This window comes from Eublepharis macularius, chromosome 7, assembly GCF_028583425.1.
Source record: "Eublepharis macularius isolate TG4126 chromosome 7, MPM_Emac_v1.0, whole genome shotgun sequence".
Taxonomy (NCBI): Eukaryota; Metazoa; Chordata; class Lepidosauria; order Squamata; family Eublepharidae; genus Eublepharis; species Eublepharis macularius.
Window position 1 is genome coordinate 83,577,581 of NC_072796.1, and position 21,597 is coordinate 83,599,177.

Genomic DNA, 21,597 nt, shown 5'->3' on the forward strand with positions numbered 1-21,597 from the left:
GTATTGCACTCTAAGCCTGTTCATGGGGAGAGTGGATTAGAAATATAATGATGATAACAATAATAATAGGCTGCCGGGTTCCCTTTCCCTCCCAGTGGGGGAGAGAGACTCAACACATACTTTTTGGATGTCCTTGTGTGCACACACTCCCAGCACAGCGTGACTATGTTACTTCTGGGAGTGACATTGCACTGACCCTGGGAAGTGCTCCTGGGCTTCGTACTGGGTTGATTTGGGCTCCCAAATGTTCTCGCGCCTTTCCCCCATTGGTCAGGTGAAGAGTGGCTGGGAACAGGGAATTCCCCGCCCCCGCTGGGGAACAACTAACCCTAGATTATAAGAACCTACTAAAATCCTCCATTTTTCTGAGAAGTGATATTTCATCAGTGTGTAAGAGTAAACTGGTTTAATAAAAAAGATTTAAAATGAAAGTGAAATGACAAATGTTTAGTGTGGGTTTCAGAACGTACAGTAAAATGGAGTATTCCCAAACAAAAGTGGCTTAAGGCAGCAACTCATGCCCTCCCCACCCCTGTTTTATATCATATGACTGAGTGCAGTGTAGTGGGTAAGAATGTGAGCTCCATTGAATCTTATCTCAGGGCCAAGCTACACATGACGAATGACACTTGAACAGCAAGTGTATTTCTCCCTGTTCACTTGCCCTCCAATCAATCCACTTGCCGTTCAAGTGCCATTTGTCATGTGTAGCTTGGCCCTCAGTCATAAATAAATTCACTAAATTGTATTTCTTGTCCTCAACCTTCTATCTACAATTTGAGGAATATACTAACTAGTAATTTTGGTCATTTGTAAGCATTATAGAGTTAAAGAATGTGAAGAACTTTGAACATTAAAGAAAAAGATTCACTTTCATTTTCTACATATTGTCATTATTGCCATACAGTGATTTATTGCTTAGTTCTGCTGCTATTGATCACCATTCTTATTTCCTTCTAACTGTAGGTAGAGATTACAAACGATGTGCAGTCCCTGTTACTCATCATGCTGGCTGTCATGTTAGCCAAGATGGTTGGCGACTGGTTTAACATGTCTCTGTACAGTTCTTTACTCAAGCTGAAATGCATTCCCTACTTGGATGCTGAGCCATTCGTTTGTCATAGGAAAAACTGGTGAGTTAATATCATCCTTTTCGTGAGTGCCGGGCGCTATGTAACAATGACAGAAAACTTGCATTTTCAAGGAAATCTTGATTGTATATAATGGCTTGTATTCAATGGTTATCACAAGTGAAGCAGAGTTCACAGAAAGAAACCTTGTTGCCCCCTCCCACTGTAACCCACTTGGTTTCCTAAAATGTTTCCCTTGGATTTCGGGGTACAATGAGAAGGTCTACAGTGGGAGGGGGGGGAATCAGGTTTAAATGCCAGAACCTTTCACTACAGGAAAAAGTCCTTTACTACAGAAGGGCACAGGGCTCAGGGGGCATAATACTAGGCAGTCTCAATACCCATCACCTCTCACATGGACTGATGGGGTACACTAATTTTTCGCCAGCAGGTCAAATAAAGGAACCCAGAACCATTTCAAGTCTGGCAAATGGTATGTGTGGAAAGATGTAAGTCACTCCACCTTCTAATTGGCTCAGCACACCTGGGAACTGAGTTGAGTTCCCAGCACAGAACTCGCAACACAGATCTGATCATGTCAACCTGGGGAAACATTAATGTATAGTCAGTCAGTCAGTCGTGTTATAATCTGATTTACAACCATTTCCAAAAATTCTACCATTACATGAGGTAATGGCCTCATAATGGGGCTCAAGGCTAATTGTCATCTTTCTGCTCCTCTCCTAAGTTCTTGTTTCCAAAAGGGCCTCTTTCATATCTCATCCACATCCACGGGTCAGACCCAGCACCTCTCCTGTACCATTTGGAGCTTTTGCCTGCTGCATTTTCCTTCTATTTCTCTGAATTGGCAGGTCCTCCTTCCTTAGTATCTGAGCCACAGAATATCAAAAACCTAGCAGCTCCTGTAGCAAGAATCTGCCTTTGTACAACCAGTTGTCCGCTGCAGCTTCTTACTGAGTGCTATTCCTGCTGTTGGACTTGGGGTGTTTGCTATTCTCCATTTGTTGAAAAGCATCACAAACCAAGTTACTTACTGCACTCATTTTGCAGAAGGAAACTCATGGACGCAGCATATGGAAATCATATTTCTTGTTTCTGAGCCTGACTTCTGGAGTGCTTATGTATATCATTCATTCTTCTGCAGACCTTTCTATATAACATGCAGCGGGTGAATGACTTCCTGCTGAGAGGAAACACAGAATAGTTTCAACTGGCTAGAAAGAGACTTCTTTGGCTCATTTATTAGTGGAGCTGTAACTTTTGGGTTACATTGATCCATGTTCAGCTCTCAGATGCGGTAGCTTGCAGGTGGAACACACAGTGAGTATAGCCACTGGATGGGATATTCAACTAATTGGTTAAGGCTGCTCTAATATCTGGCTACCAGCTGGCAGACAGAACAAATTACTGAGGCTTTCCACTTAAAAGCAACCCAGTGATCCAGCTGTGTCAGTGCCGTAAATGATCAAACTAGCCTGCTTTCACAAAGACTGCTTTAGAAACGTTGAGGCATTTATAGGTTGCACTAGCTACCAAAATAAATGGCAGCTAAGGATTTGTTCAACAGTTAGCTAATCAATATGTACAATCCATACATTCAAAAAACAAAAAGGCAAAATGAAATACATGCTATGCATACATGAGTTATAATCAATGTGTACGATTCATATGAAGCCTCTACAAAACTTTTAGATCAAGGAATGATTGTCAGAATCAAAATTGACCTTCTAAAAAGTTCACAGAAGTGAGTTAGGTTGACAGGTTGACTGTACTTTGGCTGCTTTAAATCTACTACATAGAGACTCTGTGTTGCAAAGTGGTTGTATGTAACAACTCGCCACAAGGAAGTTCCTATTCTCCTCTCCTAGGTGCAGATTTACTGGATGGGCAGTTTGCAGTGATGATGACGCTTGTTTGAAAGTATTCAGAGCAATTACATGTATTTATATGTTTATATCCTGTTTTCTTCCCCAGTTGGAACCCAGTGTAGTTTACTACATTGTTCTCACCTGTTTCATTTTATTCTCATATCAACTCTGTGAGGTAGGTGAGGCTGAGAGAAAGTGATAGTGAGGCCAAGGCCCAGCAAGCTTCCTAGGCAGAGTGGGGATTTGAACCTGGGTCTCCCAGACACTAGTACAACACTCGTCTCAGGGCCATGGCATGGGGAGAGGAGGGAGGATGCAACTGTTGTCACAGTTCTATTGTACTGATCTGAGAATGTTTATTTGCACTACAGAGGAAAGCATGTGGGTACTTAAGTCAGAAAAGCACTAGACATTTTTCTGCACAGGGCACAGCACAGCTCTGGAGAGGGAAGTCTTTTAATTGAGAAAACTATATGGGAGAAATTGTTAAATTTTCCCCTGGAAGCCTGGACTTAATCATTCCTCCTCTTGCTGTCAACACTTGTGGGGAATATGAGAAATCTATTCTCATCTCTTTGACCCTGAAAGTTTATATTGGTGTTTTGTTGCTTTGTCATGTTACCTAAAAATGAGGGCAACTTTTGCTGCTCTAAAAATATAGATTCAAATTACAGAGCCATGATCATTTTCGTATATCCTGTTGTTGTTGTTTTTTTTACTTTTGTTTTTTGAATTCCCATACCACATCACAGGCTGCTTGTAAAACTCCTTTCCTCCCATGTGGTATGGTTGGCTGTGGGTGGCAAAACTGATGTCTAACAGTGTGATGCAATCCTAAGCACAGTGATGGTCTTCTAAGTCCATTGACATAACGGGGCTTTGAAGTCCGTCACTCTATGTGGTTACATTGTTAAGTCCTGCTGGGCATGTAGAGAAGTTACATGTTTCTTTAGAGTTTGGCCTGGATATTCTTGTTTACAGAGAGGAAACAGGCTGCACATTTAAAGAAAATTTCAAATTGTTTTATAATGGAAATGCATAGGAAAAATCAAATAATGAATTTTTAAACACCATTTATGTATGCTGCAAGTAGTGTAATTACCATCCCTACCAGTGGGTGGTGGTGTTGCACATCTGAGTGTAGTTTGTTTCTATATGGTTCTCGTTGTTCAATGTTATGGGTGGAGTTAACTGTTTAATTGTTGTAACATTTAAGATCTGTGCTGGAGAGAGACCACTTGGAAACATTTTTATTAAAGTTGGTTCCTTTAACAAATATGTTGCAGTACCCCTAATTAATGAGCCACTCACTGATACAGAGGGCCAGAGGTTTTTACTGCAATAAATGCTTTACTGATTTATGAATTGCCAAGACTAATGAATATGTTTGTACAAGTAGCCTTCCTTGACTTTAATCTGATCTGTTCAAATAAACAAAGCCATGAGAAATTTCATCTACCCACAGACGGACCCTGATGGACATTGTGTTAACCATGAGGATGCAGCCTGCCTGTCCTGTGCTCTGCAGGCTGGCTAGGTCTGGTCTCCTCTGGAGTAGGGCCACCAGCTTGGATGGCTAGACATGGGAGTGTGGAGCTGTAGGAAGGGAGCTTGGAACACAGGGCTTGTGACTAGTGGATCAGTTGATCCAGCAAGGCAGCCTTCTCAAGCTGGGTGTTAATCAGGCTGGTGTTGAAGCTCTAGAGGCTGTTCTGTGCTCTGGCCAAGATTGTATGAAAAAGTGCCACTCTCAGCACTCTGCTGTGGATCTACAGGGATCTATAACCAGTCCACCTTTTTGCCTCCTTTGCGCTATCTCAACCTGGGCCTTCCTGCAGAGTGGAAGAAGATCCTGGGGGGCTGTGGGTCAGGGTTCATGTGAAGCCTGGCAGAGGCCTAGTGGTTATCTCAGAGGCTGGTGGCAAGGGCTGGTTCTGGCAGAGTGACCTCTGGCACTGCTAAGCATGGTCAGCAGGTGCCTCTGCAGCATCAGGCCGTCCCTGATCCCGCAGGTCCTCTTGCTTCCTTGGCTCCCCAGGTTTTTCCTGTCGGCAGAGTTCAAATAAAGCAGAGAAGTTACACTGTGCTGATTAAAGAGGCTAAAAAGTTTATGTGAGAGTGAAGAAGAGAGAAAGAGATAGGGTCCTTACTATTTGACTACATCTTGTAGAAGAGTGATAAGGCAGGAGAGAGAAGAAGCAGGATATTGTCCTGTTTAGCCCAATAGGAGACAAGACAAGGAAATGACCCCCAGGAAACCAGAGAGATGCTGCTCTCACTGTCTTAACTAAGTGATCCTTGCTGCCCCCTGCATAGAAGGCTCTCCTTTCCTTCTTGCTGCTGCAGTACACCAGACATTGCCATTTCCAACACCCCTTCTTAATGTCTAGTGTACACAAAGTTCAGCCTTTCACGTAGACTTTGAAACTTCTCTTTGGTAAGTGGCTTGGTAAGGATGTCTGCTATCATTTCTTCTGTAGGACAGTACTGTAGCTCAACAAGCCCTTCTTCTTGCATGTTTCTCACAATGTGACTCTTTATGTCAATATGCTTGGTTCTTGATCCAATTCTTTCTGTCTTCGCAAGTTTTATGCATGATTGATGATCTTCAAAGAGTTGTATAGGTTTGGGTTCATCTATCCCAAACTCTTCTAACAGTTGTAGAATCCACTTGAGTTCTTGGCATGCTTCTGCTGTTGATATGTATTCAGCTTCTGTAGTTGATGCCGCTACAAGGTCTTGTTTTCTGCTTGTCCAACTGATTGCTCCGCCACAGTATAAGAACACTCGTCCACTGGTAGACTTCCTGTCTGTAGTGACTTCTGCCCAGTCAACGTCCATGAATCCCACTAGTCTGGGATTGTCAGTTGCTGGTAACTTGAGCTTCAGTTGTGCAGTGCCTCTCAGGAATCTTGCCAGTCCTTTGACTGCATTCCAGTCTTTCACACTTGTTGATGCATTTTTCCTGCACAGTATTCCAACTGCTGCTGCTATGTAAGGTCTGGTTACTGTACTTATGTAGAGCAGTTTTCCAATTGCTTCTCTGTACATTTTGATGTTTCTCAGAGGTTCATTGTTTCCATCTTGTTTCAGGAAATCTGTTTCCATTGGAGTGCATGTTGGTCTTCCATCTTTCATATTCATGTAGTCTAGGAAGTCCATGATCTTTTGCTTTTGATTATGAAGATAGCTTCCATCTTCCTCTCGCTCTATCTGGATGCTGAGGTAAAAGCCTCCATTTCCAAGACACTTCTCCTCAACCTCTTGGTTCGGATGCTGAATTATTTCATCACAATCTTGTTGATTTTCATAACAAAGATCATCAACATAAATCAGAATAAAAGTCCATCTGTTGTCTTTCTTTTTTGAGTACACGCAGCATTCTGCCCTGCCTTGCTTAAATCCTTGCTTGATGAGCATTTGGTTCAGTTTCTGGTTCCAGGCCCTTGCAGCCTGTTTCAGTCCATAAATGCTCTTCTGCAGTTTGCATACAAGTCCTTTGCCTTTGGACTGTTCAAATGCAGGAGGCTGTGTCATGTACACATCTTCTTTCAGCTCTCCATGTAGAAAAGCAGTCTTCACATCCAAATCCTCCACATGCATCTTCCTTGTGGCTGCTATGCTCAGTAGTGTTCTTCACTACTGAAGTGTGTTTCACTACTGCTGCAAAGGTTTCATCATGGTCTTCTCCATACTTCTGGGAGTATCCCTTTGCAACTAGTCTTGCTTTGTACTTCTGTACTTCTCCATCTGCGTCAAGTTTGGTTTTGAAGATCCATTTGCATCCTACCGTCCTCTTTCCAGGTGGTAGTTCTGTGAGAATCCATGTCTTGTTCTGGATCAGGGAGGCAATTTCTTCTTTTGCAGCTTTTCTCCATTTCTCTGCTTCTCTTGCTGGCATTCCTTCTATGTCTTCCCAGATAGAAGGTTCTGGTATAGCTTCTATTTTTGCCAGGTAGGAAAATTTCCTTGTTGGAACTCCTTTGTTTGTTCTGGCTGAGCACTTGCCTCTGCTTCCCCTTCTCTTTCTGTGGGCTCTGCAGATGTCTCATATGTCTCAGTCAGGTCACACAGTTTCACCATCTCTGGCTGCTGTGCTGCATCAGCTTCTCTTGGTGTAGATTCTGTGGTGTTTGGCTTGCTTGCCTTCTCTCTTTCGTCAATATATACCACATTGAGAATCTTCACCATGTCTGTCTCTGGGTTGAAGATTCAGTATCCTTTGCATCCCAGTGCATATCCAACAAATATGCCTTCTTCTGTTCTGAGATTCATCTTGGACCTCTTTTCCTTTGGAATGTAAGTGTAGGCCTTGGATCCAAACACTCTTAGGTGCCTTACATTGGGATTGCGGTTGTACCACAGTTAAAATGGTGTGCTGCTTGCACCTTTTGTAAGCAGCAAGTTCGTTGTCGTCCTTCTGTGCAGCCCCACATTGGGACTGCGCACGCGCAAGCTGGCCGCGGAGAGATTTTTCTAGCTTTTAGATATGTTAAAGGGGACGCTCACGCCTACCACGCATGCGCAGTAGCATTCCCGCCAAAACGCGGTTGTTAGGGTGAGCGTCCCCGCCATTCCCTCAGTTCTTCTTTCGCCGCTGTCGAGAGAGGTTCCTTCTAGCGAAGTTCGTCCATTGGTAAAGTGTTCTTCAAAATGTCTCAGTCTTCCCTTTTTAAGAAGTGCCAGCGTTGTGGCACGAAGATGACCCAGTCAGATGGTCATGATCTCTGCCTTTTCTGTTTGGGCAAAGGCCACAATGTTCCCAAGTGCTCTATTTGCCAGAGGTTTACTCCCAAGGCGAGGAACGATAGGGATGCCCGCCTTAAGGCTTTTCTGTGGGAGACCAACCTTCTCCCTCCTAAGGAACAACCGGGGAAGCAGTCTGGGGAGCAACTGCAGTCTCTTACTGCCTCATCTGCAGCCTCGAGATCCTCGGATCCAACTAAGCCCCCCTTGGTTCCGGCCAAGTCTCCGATCCGTTCTGTGTCGAGTGCACTGGGGTCCCATTCGAAGAAGCGCTCAGCTTCGGATCCGCCTGCTGCTCCTCGGGCTGCTTTGGAGCCCCCACCAAAGAAGGCCAAGGCTAAGATGAAGCATTTAAAGCGCTCATTGTCTACTAAGAGTCGTAGGGACAGGTCCCCTCAGCCCACCATCCCGGAGGAGGAGGTCTTAGAGCTTCCCAACACGCCCTCACCACCTCGCACGCCGATCCCCGATGATGTTTTTTTTTAATAAAAATTTTTATTAGGTGAGTACAGATTACAAATATAATTTTCAATTAAAAACCTAAATATCACTTTTCCCCCACCCTTTCCCTCCCCCTTTTTCATAGACTTCCAACAGCTTTCCAACCCATATCTTATTCTATAACTTACTTATCTATTCCCTCTATATATTATTATCTCCTATTTTATTAATAAACTAAATGATATCCATTAAAATCAAATCTATTCAAAATTTAAACTAAACAATAATTAAAACTTCACTTTGAATGGTAAAGATCCCTAGTAATTTCCCCAATTAATAACTTTCAAATTGCCATAATTTCCCCTTCATGTCCCACTTTTTCTCCAAATACTCCTTCAATCTCCCCCAGTCCTTGAAAAATTCTTCAGAATTCTGGTCTCTCAGTCTTCTTGTCATTTTGTCCATTTCCGCCATGTACAGCAACTTTTGTATCCACTCTCCAATAGATGGTATTTCTTGCAGTTTCCATTTCTGCGCATATAGAATTCTTGCCGCTGTTGTCATATAAAATAACAATGTTCTGTATTGCGTAGGAACATCTTCCATATTTAAGTTCAGTAGCAGGGGTTCTGGGTTCTGTATTATTGAAATCTGCAAAATCTCATTGATCGCATCTAAAATATCTCCCCAGTACTGCCTAGCGACCTCACAAGTCCACCACATGTGATACAATGATCCTTCGTGACTTTTACATTTCCAACACTTGTCAGACATCTTAGCATTTCCATAAGCTATTTTTTTTTGGCGTCAAATACCACCTATATATCATCTTAAAAACATTTTCCTTGATACTGGTACAAGTTGAAATCTTCAATGTATTTTTCCACAAATATTCCTATGCCTCCATTGTTATGTCTCTTTGACAATTTATAGCCCACTTCACCATCTGGACTTTAACAGCTTCATCCTCTGTATACCACTTCAAGAGTATTTTATAATTTTTTGAAATTTTCTTCTTACTTTCTTGTAATATAACTTCTTCAAATTCTGAATCTTTCCATTTAATTCCATCTTTTGAACGATCCGAGTTATATAAGTCCTTTATGTGCCTATATTGAAACCATCCATAGCAAGAAGCTAACTCTTCTTCTGTTTTAATTCTTGTCATATTCTGCTCCTGGATAAGAATCTTTTTATAGGACAGACATTGGTCTCTATTATAAATAGCTCACGGGTCGATAGTTTCAAATGGTACCACCCACGAGGGGATACCCTCACCCAGATAACTTTTGTATTTTTTCCAGATTGTGAAGAGACTTCTTCTAACATAATGGTGTAGAAACATAGAATCAGCTTTCAATTTATCATGCCACAAGTAGGCATGCCATCCAAACAATTTTTATAGCCTTCCAAAGTTAGTAACTTACAGTTCTCCAGTGACATCCAATCTTTAAGCCAGACCAAACAAACTGCTTCATAGTATAATCTGATATTTGGCAATTGCAGTCCACCTCTTTCTTTGGCATCGCACAACACTTTCATTTTTACTCGAGGTTTCTTGCCTGCCCATACAAAATCGGAAATCTTCCTCTGTCACTTTTCAAATTGTTTACTGTCTCTGATAATTGGAATTGTTTGTAATAAAAACATGATCCGTGGTAACACATTCATCTTGACTGCCGCTATTCTTCCCAGCCATGACAGATTTAATTTGTTCCATTTAATCAAGTCTCTATCAATCTGCTGCCATAGAATTTCATAGTTATTCTTGAACAGGTCGATATTCTTGGCTGTAAGCTCAATTCCTAAATATTTTACTTTATGCGTTACTTCGCAGTTTGTAATTTCCATCAATTCTTGTTGCTTTTGTTTGATCATATTCTTACATATCTTTGATTTTCTCTTGTTAACATAAAATCCAGCCAGATCTCCGAATTCCTTTATTTTATCTAGCAACTTTGGCATATTTTGTATTGGGTCCTCAACAGTAACCATCACATCATCCGCAAACGCTCTAACTTTGTAGGTGAAGTCTTTAATCTTTATGCCTCTTATAGCATCATCCTCTCGAATCTGAATCAGTAACATTTCCAAAATCAAAATAAACAACAATGGAGATAATGGGCAACCTTGCCTTGTACCCTTTCTAATTTCCAATTTTTTAGTTAAATCATTGTTAAATCATTGTTAACTACAATTGCTGCACATTGGTCTTTGTAAATCGCTCTTACCGCTTGGATAAAGTCTTTTCCCATTTGCAGTTTTTCCATTGTGGCGAACATAAAACTCCAATTTAGATTATCAAAGGCTTTCTCTGTGTCCACAAAAAAGAAACCAACCTCTTTCTCACAATGTTTGTCATAATATTCTATCGCTGTCACGGGCTGGGCCAGCCCAAGCAGGGTGGTTCAAGTCCAAACCTTAAGGCCAAAGTCAAAGGGGAGTTCCAAGAGCAAAAGCCAAGTCAAACCAGTGGTCAGAGCACAAGATAAAGCCAGGAGTGAGTCCAGAGTCCAAGAGTGAGGTCAGGCACAGTCCAAGGTCAGTCACCGATAGTGTCAGGTCCAAAAGCAGGCACGGGCAAGGTTCACAGAACACAGAGTGGTTGCAGGCAGTAAACACATTGCTTCCACACCTGGCAGTTCCTCCAAACTGGCTCTTATAGCCAGGCGTGGTTTTCAGCCAGCTGCTGGGCTTCATCCTGACGTTACTCATCGTTACTCTCCAGCAGCTGGCGTTGGCTCGAGAGGCGAGCACTGTGCCATCTCTCCTGCAGTTCCAGTCTCTGGCGCTGCCTGCGGTGTTCCTTGGGCGTGGGTGAACCTGAGAGGGTGGAGGCTCTTGGCTGCGCTGCACCTGTAGAAGTCCCTGGCTGAGCTTCCTCTGATGTATTGGAGCTTGAGGGTGCTGGTGTCTCAGCTGCTGGCTGTAAGCTCTGATCAGCCAGCAGCTGTTGCTCCTGATTGCTGGCTTCTGCTGAATCAGGGCTAGGGCTGACTACACAGGGCTCCTCTTCTCCTGAGGAGTCCTGGCTGGCTACACGAGGCTCCCCTCCTCCAGAGGAGACCTCACTCTCAGACTGGGCCATGACAATCGCATTTAAAACAGTTCTCAAATTGTCTTTAATTTGTCTGTTTGGAAGGAAGCCTGCTTGTTCTTCTGCAATAAATTCCATGAGCCCCTCCTTTAATCTCTCCGCCAAAATTTTTGCAAAAATTTTATAATCGTTATTCAGCAACGAAATAGGTTGATAGTTTTTAACATTGCATAAGTCCTGGTCTTCCTTTGGTATCAGTGATATAATGGCCTCATTCCAAGATTCTGGGACCTTTTGTCCTCTTAAAATTTCATTCATTACCACCTTCAAAAAAGGTACCAATTCATTTGCCAATGATTTATAGAATTTGGCCGTAATTCCATCTGGACCTGGTGCCTTGCCTAATTTAGTCGACTGAATAGCTTCTTTTATCTCTGTCTCTGTAATTTCTGCATTCAGCTTTTCCTTCCATTTTTCTGATATCAATGGCAATTTAATTTTATCTAGATATTGTTCAATAGCTTCCAAATTTACTTCTTTCCTTTGATACAGTTTTGCTTAAAACTTAAAAAATGCTCTACTAATCGCTGGTTGATCCATCAATGTCATTCCATTTTCTTGAATCTTAGTTATCACCTTTTTTTCTTTTTTCTTTTTCAGCTGCCACGCTAAATATTCCCCAGATTTATTTGCCCCTTCAAATGACTTTTGGTTTAATTTCTTCAGTTCCCATTCCAACTCCTTATTCTCCATTGCTTTCAATTGTTCTTGCAAAATTTTAATTTCTTGATATAGTTTCTTTTTCCCTGGTCTTTTCTTCAGTTGTATCTCCTTGATTCTTATATTCTCCACAATTTCTTTTTTTCCTCTTTTCTCTTTTTATCCCTTACATTTAAGTCCATTAATACTCCTCTAATAACTGCTTTATATGTATCCCAAACTTTATAGGTTGGAACGGTGTTATTCAAATTATACTGTATAAAAAATTTGGTCTCCTTTTGTAACAGTTCTAAATTGCCCTTTTGCTGCATCAAATCCTCATTTATTCTCCATCCTCGTCTTTTGGTGCATTTTCCAAACTTCCACATAATTGGATTATGGTCTGAGCCTACTTTTGGCATTATCTCTACATCTTTTGTCCATATCTCCACTAGCCCTCACAAACAGCGGCTCGGACAGCTCCACTCCCTGAGCTGCATTAGACCACCATGCTCCCAAACCGGAAGTCCCGATCCCGATGATGTTGACTTCCAACCGGAGCCTGTAGCCTTCGAGCAGTCTCTGCTTCCGGATCCCTCCTTCCCAGGCTTCTCGGTTCCGACCAGTCAGGCGGTTCCGCCTCATCTCCTCTCGGTTCCGATCAGTCACCCGGCTCCGTCTCATCTCCCACAGTGGTCGCAACAATCCTCTGTGGCCCTTTCACCAATGCTTCCTCCCTGTCAATCCGTTCCGGGGATTGGGAACCTGGCTTCCTGGCAGGATTTTGTGGTCTGGCTTCAGTCTGCTGCGGGTGCTCTCCAAAACCAACCTCCGCAGCTCACATTGACCCAGCCTTCCACCTCTTACGCTGCGGTTCAGCACGTGACTTCGGTTCCGGTTGCCCCCCCGGCTGCCAGCCCCGCCTGCCTCTTCGGTTCCAATGGTATTCTCGGTTCCGTACCATCTTTGGGATCCGTCGCCAGAATTCTCCGCCTCGGAGGAAGAGGAGGAGGCTTGCCGTTCCGATGTGTTGGAACTGGCGTCTGAAGCGTCACCCGAGGAGACAGTAGGTGATACACGATCCGCTTCTCCCAATGACAACTATAGGTTGTTCGCAGAACAGATGGGTCGCATGGCAGCTGCCTTGGACCTGGATGTCTCTACGTCCACTTCCAAGCCAAAGAGCAAGGTATTGGAGGCTTTGTACTCTGGTTCTCCGGCCTTCATCGCCTTTCCTCCGGTCGAGGACCTCCTGGACATTGCCCACTCTCTGTGGCAATCGCCTTCCTCAATGCCGGCCACTTCTCGGAAGATAGAGAAGTATTATAGGCTTAAACAACAGGACTGCCCATTCCTCTTTAGCCACCCTAAACCATCATCTCTTGTGGCTGAAGAGGTACAGTCGCGCTACCGTCATGGCTCCCTCTCCGCACCGGCGGATAAGGAGGGCCGAAGGCTGGACACAATACGTCGCAAGGTCTATTCCTCGGCTTCCCTGAATTTCTGTATTGCCCATTTCCAGGCCATCATGGGATCTTATAACCTCTTCCTCTGGCAGCGGTTGTCATCTTACATCCCTGACTTGCTTGCTGATCGTCGGCCCTTGGTAAAGGCCTTGCAGGCGGAGGCTGTCAAGCTGGCGAAGCAACAAATGACCGCTGGGAAAGATGCTGCTGACTGCTCTGCTCAGTCCATGGCATCCTCCGTGGTTCTTCGCAGACATGCATGGCTTAGATCTATGGCGCTTCCCTATGATAAGTGTACCAAAATTGAGGACTTTCCGTTTGAAGGGAGTCTCTTGTTTGCGGAAAAAACGGATGAATCCTTGTCCCTGATGAAAAAGAACCATCAGACAGCTAAGTCCTTGGGTGTCATTGCTCCTCCGCAACCCTATGCTTCCAGGCCTCGTTTCCAAAGGTCCCAACCTTACTTGGCGCCTTATCTGCAAACCTATCAGCAACGACAAGGAAGGTACCCATATCAACAGCACTATGGGCAGCGTTCCTTCCCTGCTTCCCAGCGACATTCCTTTAAACGCTCGTCTAGGCCGAGAGGGAAACAGTCCCATCCTCAGTCTCCTAAGGCATCTGGCCAGGGACAGAAATGGTTATTCTGACTAGAACGTTGGGACTCGCAGTCGACTCATCCCTTCTTGGACAGACTGCGCCCTTATCTACCCGTTTGGAAGTCTATTACTGATGACTCTTGGGTTCTTTCCATTGTTACTAATGGTTACAAGTTGTTCTTTGAAAATGTTCCCCCGCTTTCTCGGCCTCCTCATTCGTCCCCCGATTGTTCTGATGTTCTTAAGTTCAATGTTCTTGATTTGTTAAACAAGGGCGCAATTTGCAAAGTTGATCTCCTTGCATCTCCTTGTGGGTTTTACTCCAGGTATTTTCTGGTTGACAAAAAGGATGGAGGTTCACCTGAGAAACCTCAATAAGTTTGTTAAATATCAGAAGTTCCGTATGCTGACCCTTGCTAAGGTCCTTGAGCTCCTGGAGGTTGATGTTTGGTTTGCCATTATCGACCTGAAGGACGCTTACTTCCACATCTCTATTGCAGAGAACGATAGGAAATACCTCTGTTTCATATGTGGAGGTACCGTCTTCGAGTATACGGTGCTGCCCTTTGGTCTGGCGTCTGTCCCTCATGTCTTCACGAAGTGTATGGCACCCATGGTGGCTTTTCTACATTTCAAGGGTTGCACTATTTACCCCTACTTGGTGTCAGGGTCTGTTTGCGTAATACCTGAAAAGAAGCAACCTAAGTAACGCCATGTTTAATTCTGTAGTTGTTTAGTCTTTTCCCTCTAGGCCCCACCACCTGTGAGGAGCCAATTCCATGGGAGAGGATACTGTCTTATCTATTCTTCGAGCCGATTCGACCTTGGCTGGCGTTCCCACAGAGAACTTTCCTGCTATGTGAACTCTGGGGGGAGGCTGGGCTCTGAGAGTGTGAAATGTAACAACTTTCGTTCTGTGTTTCATTCCTAACAATGCCTTGTTCAGCCAGGATCTCAAATCCTGGAATATGGACGCCTGGGCCTGAATGCTGTCTTTCAAAATAAAACCTTTTGAAATCAAAAGACCTTGTCTTCTTGCAGAAGGGAGTAAGACAGACTCTCGTGTCTGGAATGCCATTGTCTGACATTTTGTTAGGAATCAACTTTGAAGTCTTCAACACCTCACCCAGGGAGGATGGATGCCAAGGACGCCTTGATTGATCTAACTGACCCTGGCACGGAGGATGGGGAACTTCCTGATTCGACACCGTAGGTACCGGACAATAGATCAGAGATGGTCCCTGATCCAGGAGTTGTACCTACCGATGTAGCCTTCACTGTTCCTATCGGAGGAGCGGCACCTGTTCCCGATGGCCGGTTGGAACTTGTGCCCGGTAGAGGGGTGGAACAGGCCGACCCGGCCATAGCTGGCACACGACCAAAGGTGCACGAGGCTACAGGGGAAAACCATTTAATTTCGCTGCTGACACTGCGGCAGTGGGGCTTCCCGCCTTGAGAGGCGAGGGAGAGGTGAGCAGGCACCATGTTTTCCTGGTCGATGATCGATGTGAGATGCACCATCGGGTCGATGGAGCAGGAGGGCCCCAGCGTCGTGTGGGATCTAAGGAGGGCAGCCGCACTCCATATGATACGTGGGCCAGCACCCAACCCTGGTATAAGTGGGATGTAGACACGGGCCGCCTGGAAGAGTGGGATCCCCGAGGTGGGACCGAGGATATCCAGGATTGGGAAACTACCTCATATGAGCTCATGAGCTGGGATTATACGGACATGAACTCGGCCAGAGCGTGGGAGTGGGGACACACACATCAACTGGAATATCGAGCCCAGGTAGTGGATACCGGAATTTCGGCCGTTACTGGTTTAACAAAAGGGATTCTGGCCAGCATGACTATGGAGGATGAGCAACTGTTGCAAGGCGGCTGAGAAGAAGGTCCGATACAGCCTTATGGCACTGCCCATGATTGGGGGTCGGTCGGGGGTGCAGAAGGACCGATAAGGCCTTGGCCCACAGACTATGTTCCTCTGAGATCATGGGAACCCTCTGAATTCAGTGAACAAGGGGAAGCGAACCACGAAATTCAAGAACATTACCACTGGATGGAAGACAGAATGGGAGCGATGGAAGAGGACCTAGCCCAAGCCATGTACTTCATTGGCGTGTTGGTGAGAGAGCAGAGGGAGGCGAGAGCGGTGGCTGGACAAACAATAGCCCCGCTTGTGCCACCCGTGGCGCAGGGACAAGTACCGAGGAGGGGACCAATATCGGTGGATACCCAATCCACTCCGGGGTCGGGTGCAGGACCATCACTGGTTCAACCACCGCCGCCACCGATTCAAACTATGCCAGTGGCGCCCGCTCCACCACCATTGGTCCTGCAAATAATACCAACCCCTCTGCAACCGCTACAGCTCCCAGTTCAACTGACACCAGTTCAAACGGCCCCGCGGCAGGTCCCACCACCACCGCCTCCTCTTCAGACCATACCACAACCATTACCTCTTCCACAGCCAGTATTGCGGCAGCCTCCTCCTCCCAGACAGGTGCCTCCACCACCTCCTCCTCAAGTACCTCCTAGACAGGTGGTACCTCAGCAACCAACACCGCCGAGGCCTCCTCCTCCTGTGCAATTCCCACAGGCACCTCAGCCACGTCCAGGAACTCTCCCGCCGGTGCCTCCGGGGCAAGTACCACGAGCCCCACCACCCGGAAGCACACCCAGACCCCGGCCACAAGGGATTGTAGGGCACATACCACTTCCCCGAGGCCTGCAAGACTGGCTGAGAGGACTAATGCAGGGGCTGGTACCACCCAGACCCCTGCCAGCACAGTGGCCGATGCAGCTGGATAGACGAAGGGAGCCTGAGCTACCGTGTGGATGGATTAAACTAGAAGCTACATTTGATGGTGATACGCAAAAGTTGGGATTCCTCGTAGTACAAGCGCTCCAGTTCTTTAACTGTTGGGGCCACCTTTTTCCGGATGAGGAAAGTAGAATCGATCACCTGGTGTCTAGACTGGAAGGCAAGGCAGCCGAATGGTATGTGACTTTATATGATTCTGGCATTCCTGAATTAGACACACTACAAAGTTTTGTGTCAGCATTGCGAGCCCAATATGAGGATCCACTCGAAGAAGATTGTTCCCGCACAGAACTACAAACTTTACGGCAAGGTACGCAACCAATCAGAGACTATGCGGCCAAATTTCGGCAACTAGTGGCCAAATGTCCCCATTGCAAATAAGGGACCAAGATTGTAATGTTCAAAGGAGGCATGAACCCCAGGCTGCTAGATCGAGTCCTAATGCAAGATGACCCACCAACGCTGTTGGGTTGGATACAACTAGCATGCGAAGTCGAAAACTGCATACAACAAGTAAAATTAGTGGAACAGCAACAAGCCTTAGGAGTGAGAAGAACGCCTGTAATACCCAAAGGGGGGCAAGCAGGCCCCCTAAGTCACGGAGCTAGAGACAATTATTGGCAGCAAGGACTATGCCTCCAATGCGGCAGGAGCGGACACTTTGCGGCTCAATGCCCATCACGCATACCGGCGACCGCTGCCCCTACTCCTGCTCGTCCCATCCCAGCCCCAAGGGCCAGCTGGGGACGAGGAATACCGAAACGCAGCCAACCAGAAAAAAGCTTAGAAGCGGAAGAAGTTTTAATGGAGCTGGACGTACAACCCGCAGAGAGCGAAGAAGAAGCTCCCAGCCCCCGATCGGGAAATGAGATGGATCTGTTATAAAGGGACCTGAACGGCAGATCGAGAAAAGAATCACCCAAAAGGAGGTGAGAGAAAAAGGGTCTGTATTGTTTCTTCCTGTGGTACTACTAAATCCGAAAAGAGGAACTCATATTTGTGTAGAAGCCTTGATTGATTCTGGATGTTCCAGGGACATTATAGCCCCAGCCTTAGTAAACGGCTTGGGATTGGAAACCAAAGAATTAAAAAATCCTATCATCTTTGAGCAAATGGATGGCTCCAACATGAACCCAGTGACTTTGGAAACCGAACCGGTACCCACAGGTATGGGAAAGCATTGGGAGAATAGATGCTTCATGGTCAGCCGAGCAGCAAAATACCCCTTTATTCTAGGTAGCCATTGGTTATGGGATCATAACCCTTACATCAACTGGGCTAAGGGAATAGTTATGTTCAACAAAGACTATTGTAATCATCATTGCTGACTGACAGAATGGGGGAGAGCCGAACCACCCCAGTTGGATGTAGCTCTTCTAACTCAAGAAGAACTCAATCGGATTCCTAAAGAATATAGAAGCCTGAAACAAGCTTTCAGTGAAGAGGAAGCTGATAGTCTTCCCCCCCATCATACCACAGATTGCGCCATCGAAATAATTCCAGGGGAAAGTCTACCCAAGGGCAAATTATATTCCATGAGCCCCTTGGAAAGAGAAGAACTACGAAAGTTCATCGATAAAAATTTGGAAAGAGGATTCATACGCCCTGCTAACAGTCCTCATGCAGCTCCAGTACTTTTCATCAAAAAAAAGGATGGCGGCTTGAGATTATGCACAGATTTAGGGGAATCAATGCAGTGTCAACAACCAATGCCTACCCCATCACACTCATCTGAGATCTACTCAACGTTGTGGCTCAAGGTAAGACCTTTTCCAAATTGGATTTAAAAGATGCCTACTTCCATGTCAGAATCAGGGAAGGAGATGAATGGAAAACCGCGTTCAATATGCCATTAGGTCAACATGAATACCTTGTTATGCCTTTTGGCTTATCTGGAGCTCCATCAGTGTATATGTCCATGCTCAATGAAGTACTACATAAATACTTATACAAGGGAGTGGTTGTTTACCTAGATGACGTGTTAATTTATTCAAAAACAAAAGAGGAACACATAAAACTGATACGGGAAGTATTAACCACTTTAATGTGCCACAAACTCCCTATTAAACTCTCCAAATATGAATTCCATAAAAAGGAACTGGATTACTTAGGCTATCGCATATCTGGGCAAGGGCTAAAAATGGATCCTGCCAAAGTCAAAGCAGTACAGGACTGGCAAATTCCCTCCACTCGTAAACAATTGCAATCCTTCCTGGGATTTGCCAACGTCTACAGAGATTTCATAGAGGGATTTGCCCAAATCGCCCTACCTCTAACCGAGCTTCTAAAAACGAAAGGGAAAGGGAAGCAGGCTAAAAGACCCACATCCAAATTAGAGTGGAACCGAGAATGCCAACTGGCTTTTGATGAACTCAAAACTAAATTTACGTCTGAACCTGTTTTACAACACCCGATGAAAATCGACCTTTCATAGTACAAGTCGATGCCAGCGATATGGCCATAGGGGGAGTGCTCCTGCAGAAGAGGGAAGACGGGAAAGCCAAACCATGCGCATATCTATCTAGAAAATTTTCTGAATCAGAAAGACATTGGAACGTCTGGGAAAAGGAAGCCTTTGCCATTAAAGTAGCTCTCACAGTATGGCGCCATTGGCGGGCACGGCACCCGTTCGAAGTTTGGACAGATCACAAAAACTTAGAAGCTCTAAAAAGCCCTAGACGTCTTAACGCCAAACAACTCAGGTGGGCAGAATTCTTCTCTAAATTTAACTTCACCCTCAACTTTTTACCGGGGAAAACTAACTTCTTGGCCGACGCTCTCTCGCACATGCCCCAACATCAGAGCAAGAGGGAGGAGACCATTGACACAGTATTCGCCCCCCATCAGCTAGGAGGTGTGGTTACCACTCGTAGCCAAACTGCACATACCCAAGCAGAAGAAAAGGGGTGGAGAGCAAAAGTGAAAAGCAAGGTGGAAAAAGAAGGGGAGGGAGTGCCCAAAGCTAAAATGTCTCAAACGGCAGATGGAGACTGGGTTAAAGACGATCGTTTGTATGTACCAGCCAGCTGTAGAAAAGAAATTCTACACCGTTGTCATGATGCCCGTACCGTTGGTCATTTTGGCTATCTGAAAACCCTCCACCTAATACAAAGACAGTTTTGGTGGCCTGGGATCCGAAAAGATGTGTCCCAATATGTATCCTCCTGCCCAACCTGTATAGGCGCCAAAACAAGGAAAGGAAAACCACTTGGACTTTTACAACCATTAGAAACCCCCAATAGACCTTGGGAAGTGATATCCATGGATTTTATTACCAATTTACCTCCCTCCAGAGGCTGCTCCTGTATTTTGGTGGTTGTGGATTTGTTTTCTAAACAAGCACATTTTATTCCATGTACAACCATACCCATGGCCAAAAAACTAGCTGAGATATTTATGAAACATATTGTGAAGCTACACTCTTTTCCCTCTAAGGTGATATCGGATCACGGAGGACAATTCGTTGCCAACTTTTGGCAGGAGCTTCTCCAATTAACGGGAATAGAACAAGGAATCAGCTCCACTTTCCATCCACAATCCAACGGGCAATCCGAAAAAACAAATCAAGTCTTAGAACAGTTCCTACGCTGCTACATTAATTTCCAACAAGACAACTGGGTGGAGCTTCTTCATTTTGCCGAATACGCTTATAACAACGCAGTCCACAGTTCAACAGGTGAAACCCCCTTTAAAATTGTACATGGCTACGATGGCAAAGCATTCCCCTTTGAAATGCAAATGGGAAAACAACCCGCCGGAGATCTTCACCAATGGTGGACTACCATCACAGAACAGTGGGCGGCTATCCAAACAGCTTTAACCAAAGCCAAAGCAGACTACAAAAAATATGCCGATCGCCACCGTGCGGCGCAATGGGAATTGCAGCCAGGAGACAAAGTATACATCTCTACAAAAAACCTCAAAGTGGAGCAAACCAGCAAAAAACTGGCTTTAAAATACTTAGGTCCGTTTCCTGTCAAGAAAGTAATAAACCGAGTGACTGCAGAAATTACTCTTCCAAAGAACCTATGCCATGTCCACCCTACATTTCATATCAGTTTGTTAAAAAAAGCTCCTGCACCGGACAAATGGCATCCATCACCAGCAACCCCTATTCCCACCATGATTGATGACCAAGTACATTATGAAATTGAGGAAATTCTGGACTCTAAAATCAGATGCCATAAACTTTACTATTTAGTCCGTTGGAAAGACTTTGAGGAGGGGTATAGAGAGTGGGTGGAGTCAGTTCACGTCAGAGCCCCCCGTCTACTCAAACGATTCCATCAGCAATATCCCAACAAGCCGGGGGGAGAGGGGTCTTAAGGGAGGCAGAATGTCAGGGTCTGTTTGCATAATACCTGAAAGGAAGCAACCTGAGTAACACCATGTTTAATTCTGTAGTTTTTTAGTCTTCTTTTCCCTCTAGGCCCCACCACCTGCGAAGAGCCAATTCCATGGGAGAGGATACTGTCTTATCTATTCTTCGAGCCGATTCGACCTTGGCTGGCGTTCCCACAGAGAACTTTCCTGCTATGTGAACTCTGGGGGGAGGCTGGGCTCTGAGAGTGTGAAATGTAACAACTTTCGTTCTGTGTTTCATTCCTAACAATGCCTTGTTCAGCCAGGATCTCAAATCCTGGAATATGGACGCCTGGGCCTGAATGCTGTCTTTCAAAATAAAACCTTTTGAAATCAAAAGACCTTGTCTTCTTGCAGAAGGGAGTAAGACAGACTCTCGTGTCTAGAATGCCATAGTCTGACACTTGGATGACTGGCTCCTAGTGGGGCTTACGATAGACTCCCTTGGTGCCCATATTGGCC

At 45.1% G+C, this 21,597-nt stretch overlaps 1 protein-coding gene across 1 annotated transcript in view; it reads left to right on the plus strand.

Annotated features, from left to right (window-relative positions):
• Positions 1-21,597, plus strand: part of LOC129333050 (chloride channel protein C-like) — a 105,142-nt gene that overhangs the window by 51,230 nt on the left and 32,315 nt on the right. The window contains exon 11 of the mRNA XM_054984365.1: positions 967-1,133. Coding sequence (XP_054840340.1) covers positions 967-1,133 — 167 coding nt within the window. The remainder of the gene's footprint in view (positions 1-966; positions 1,134-21,597) is intronic.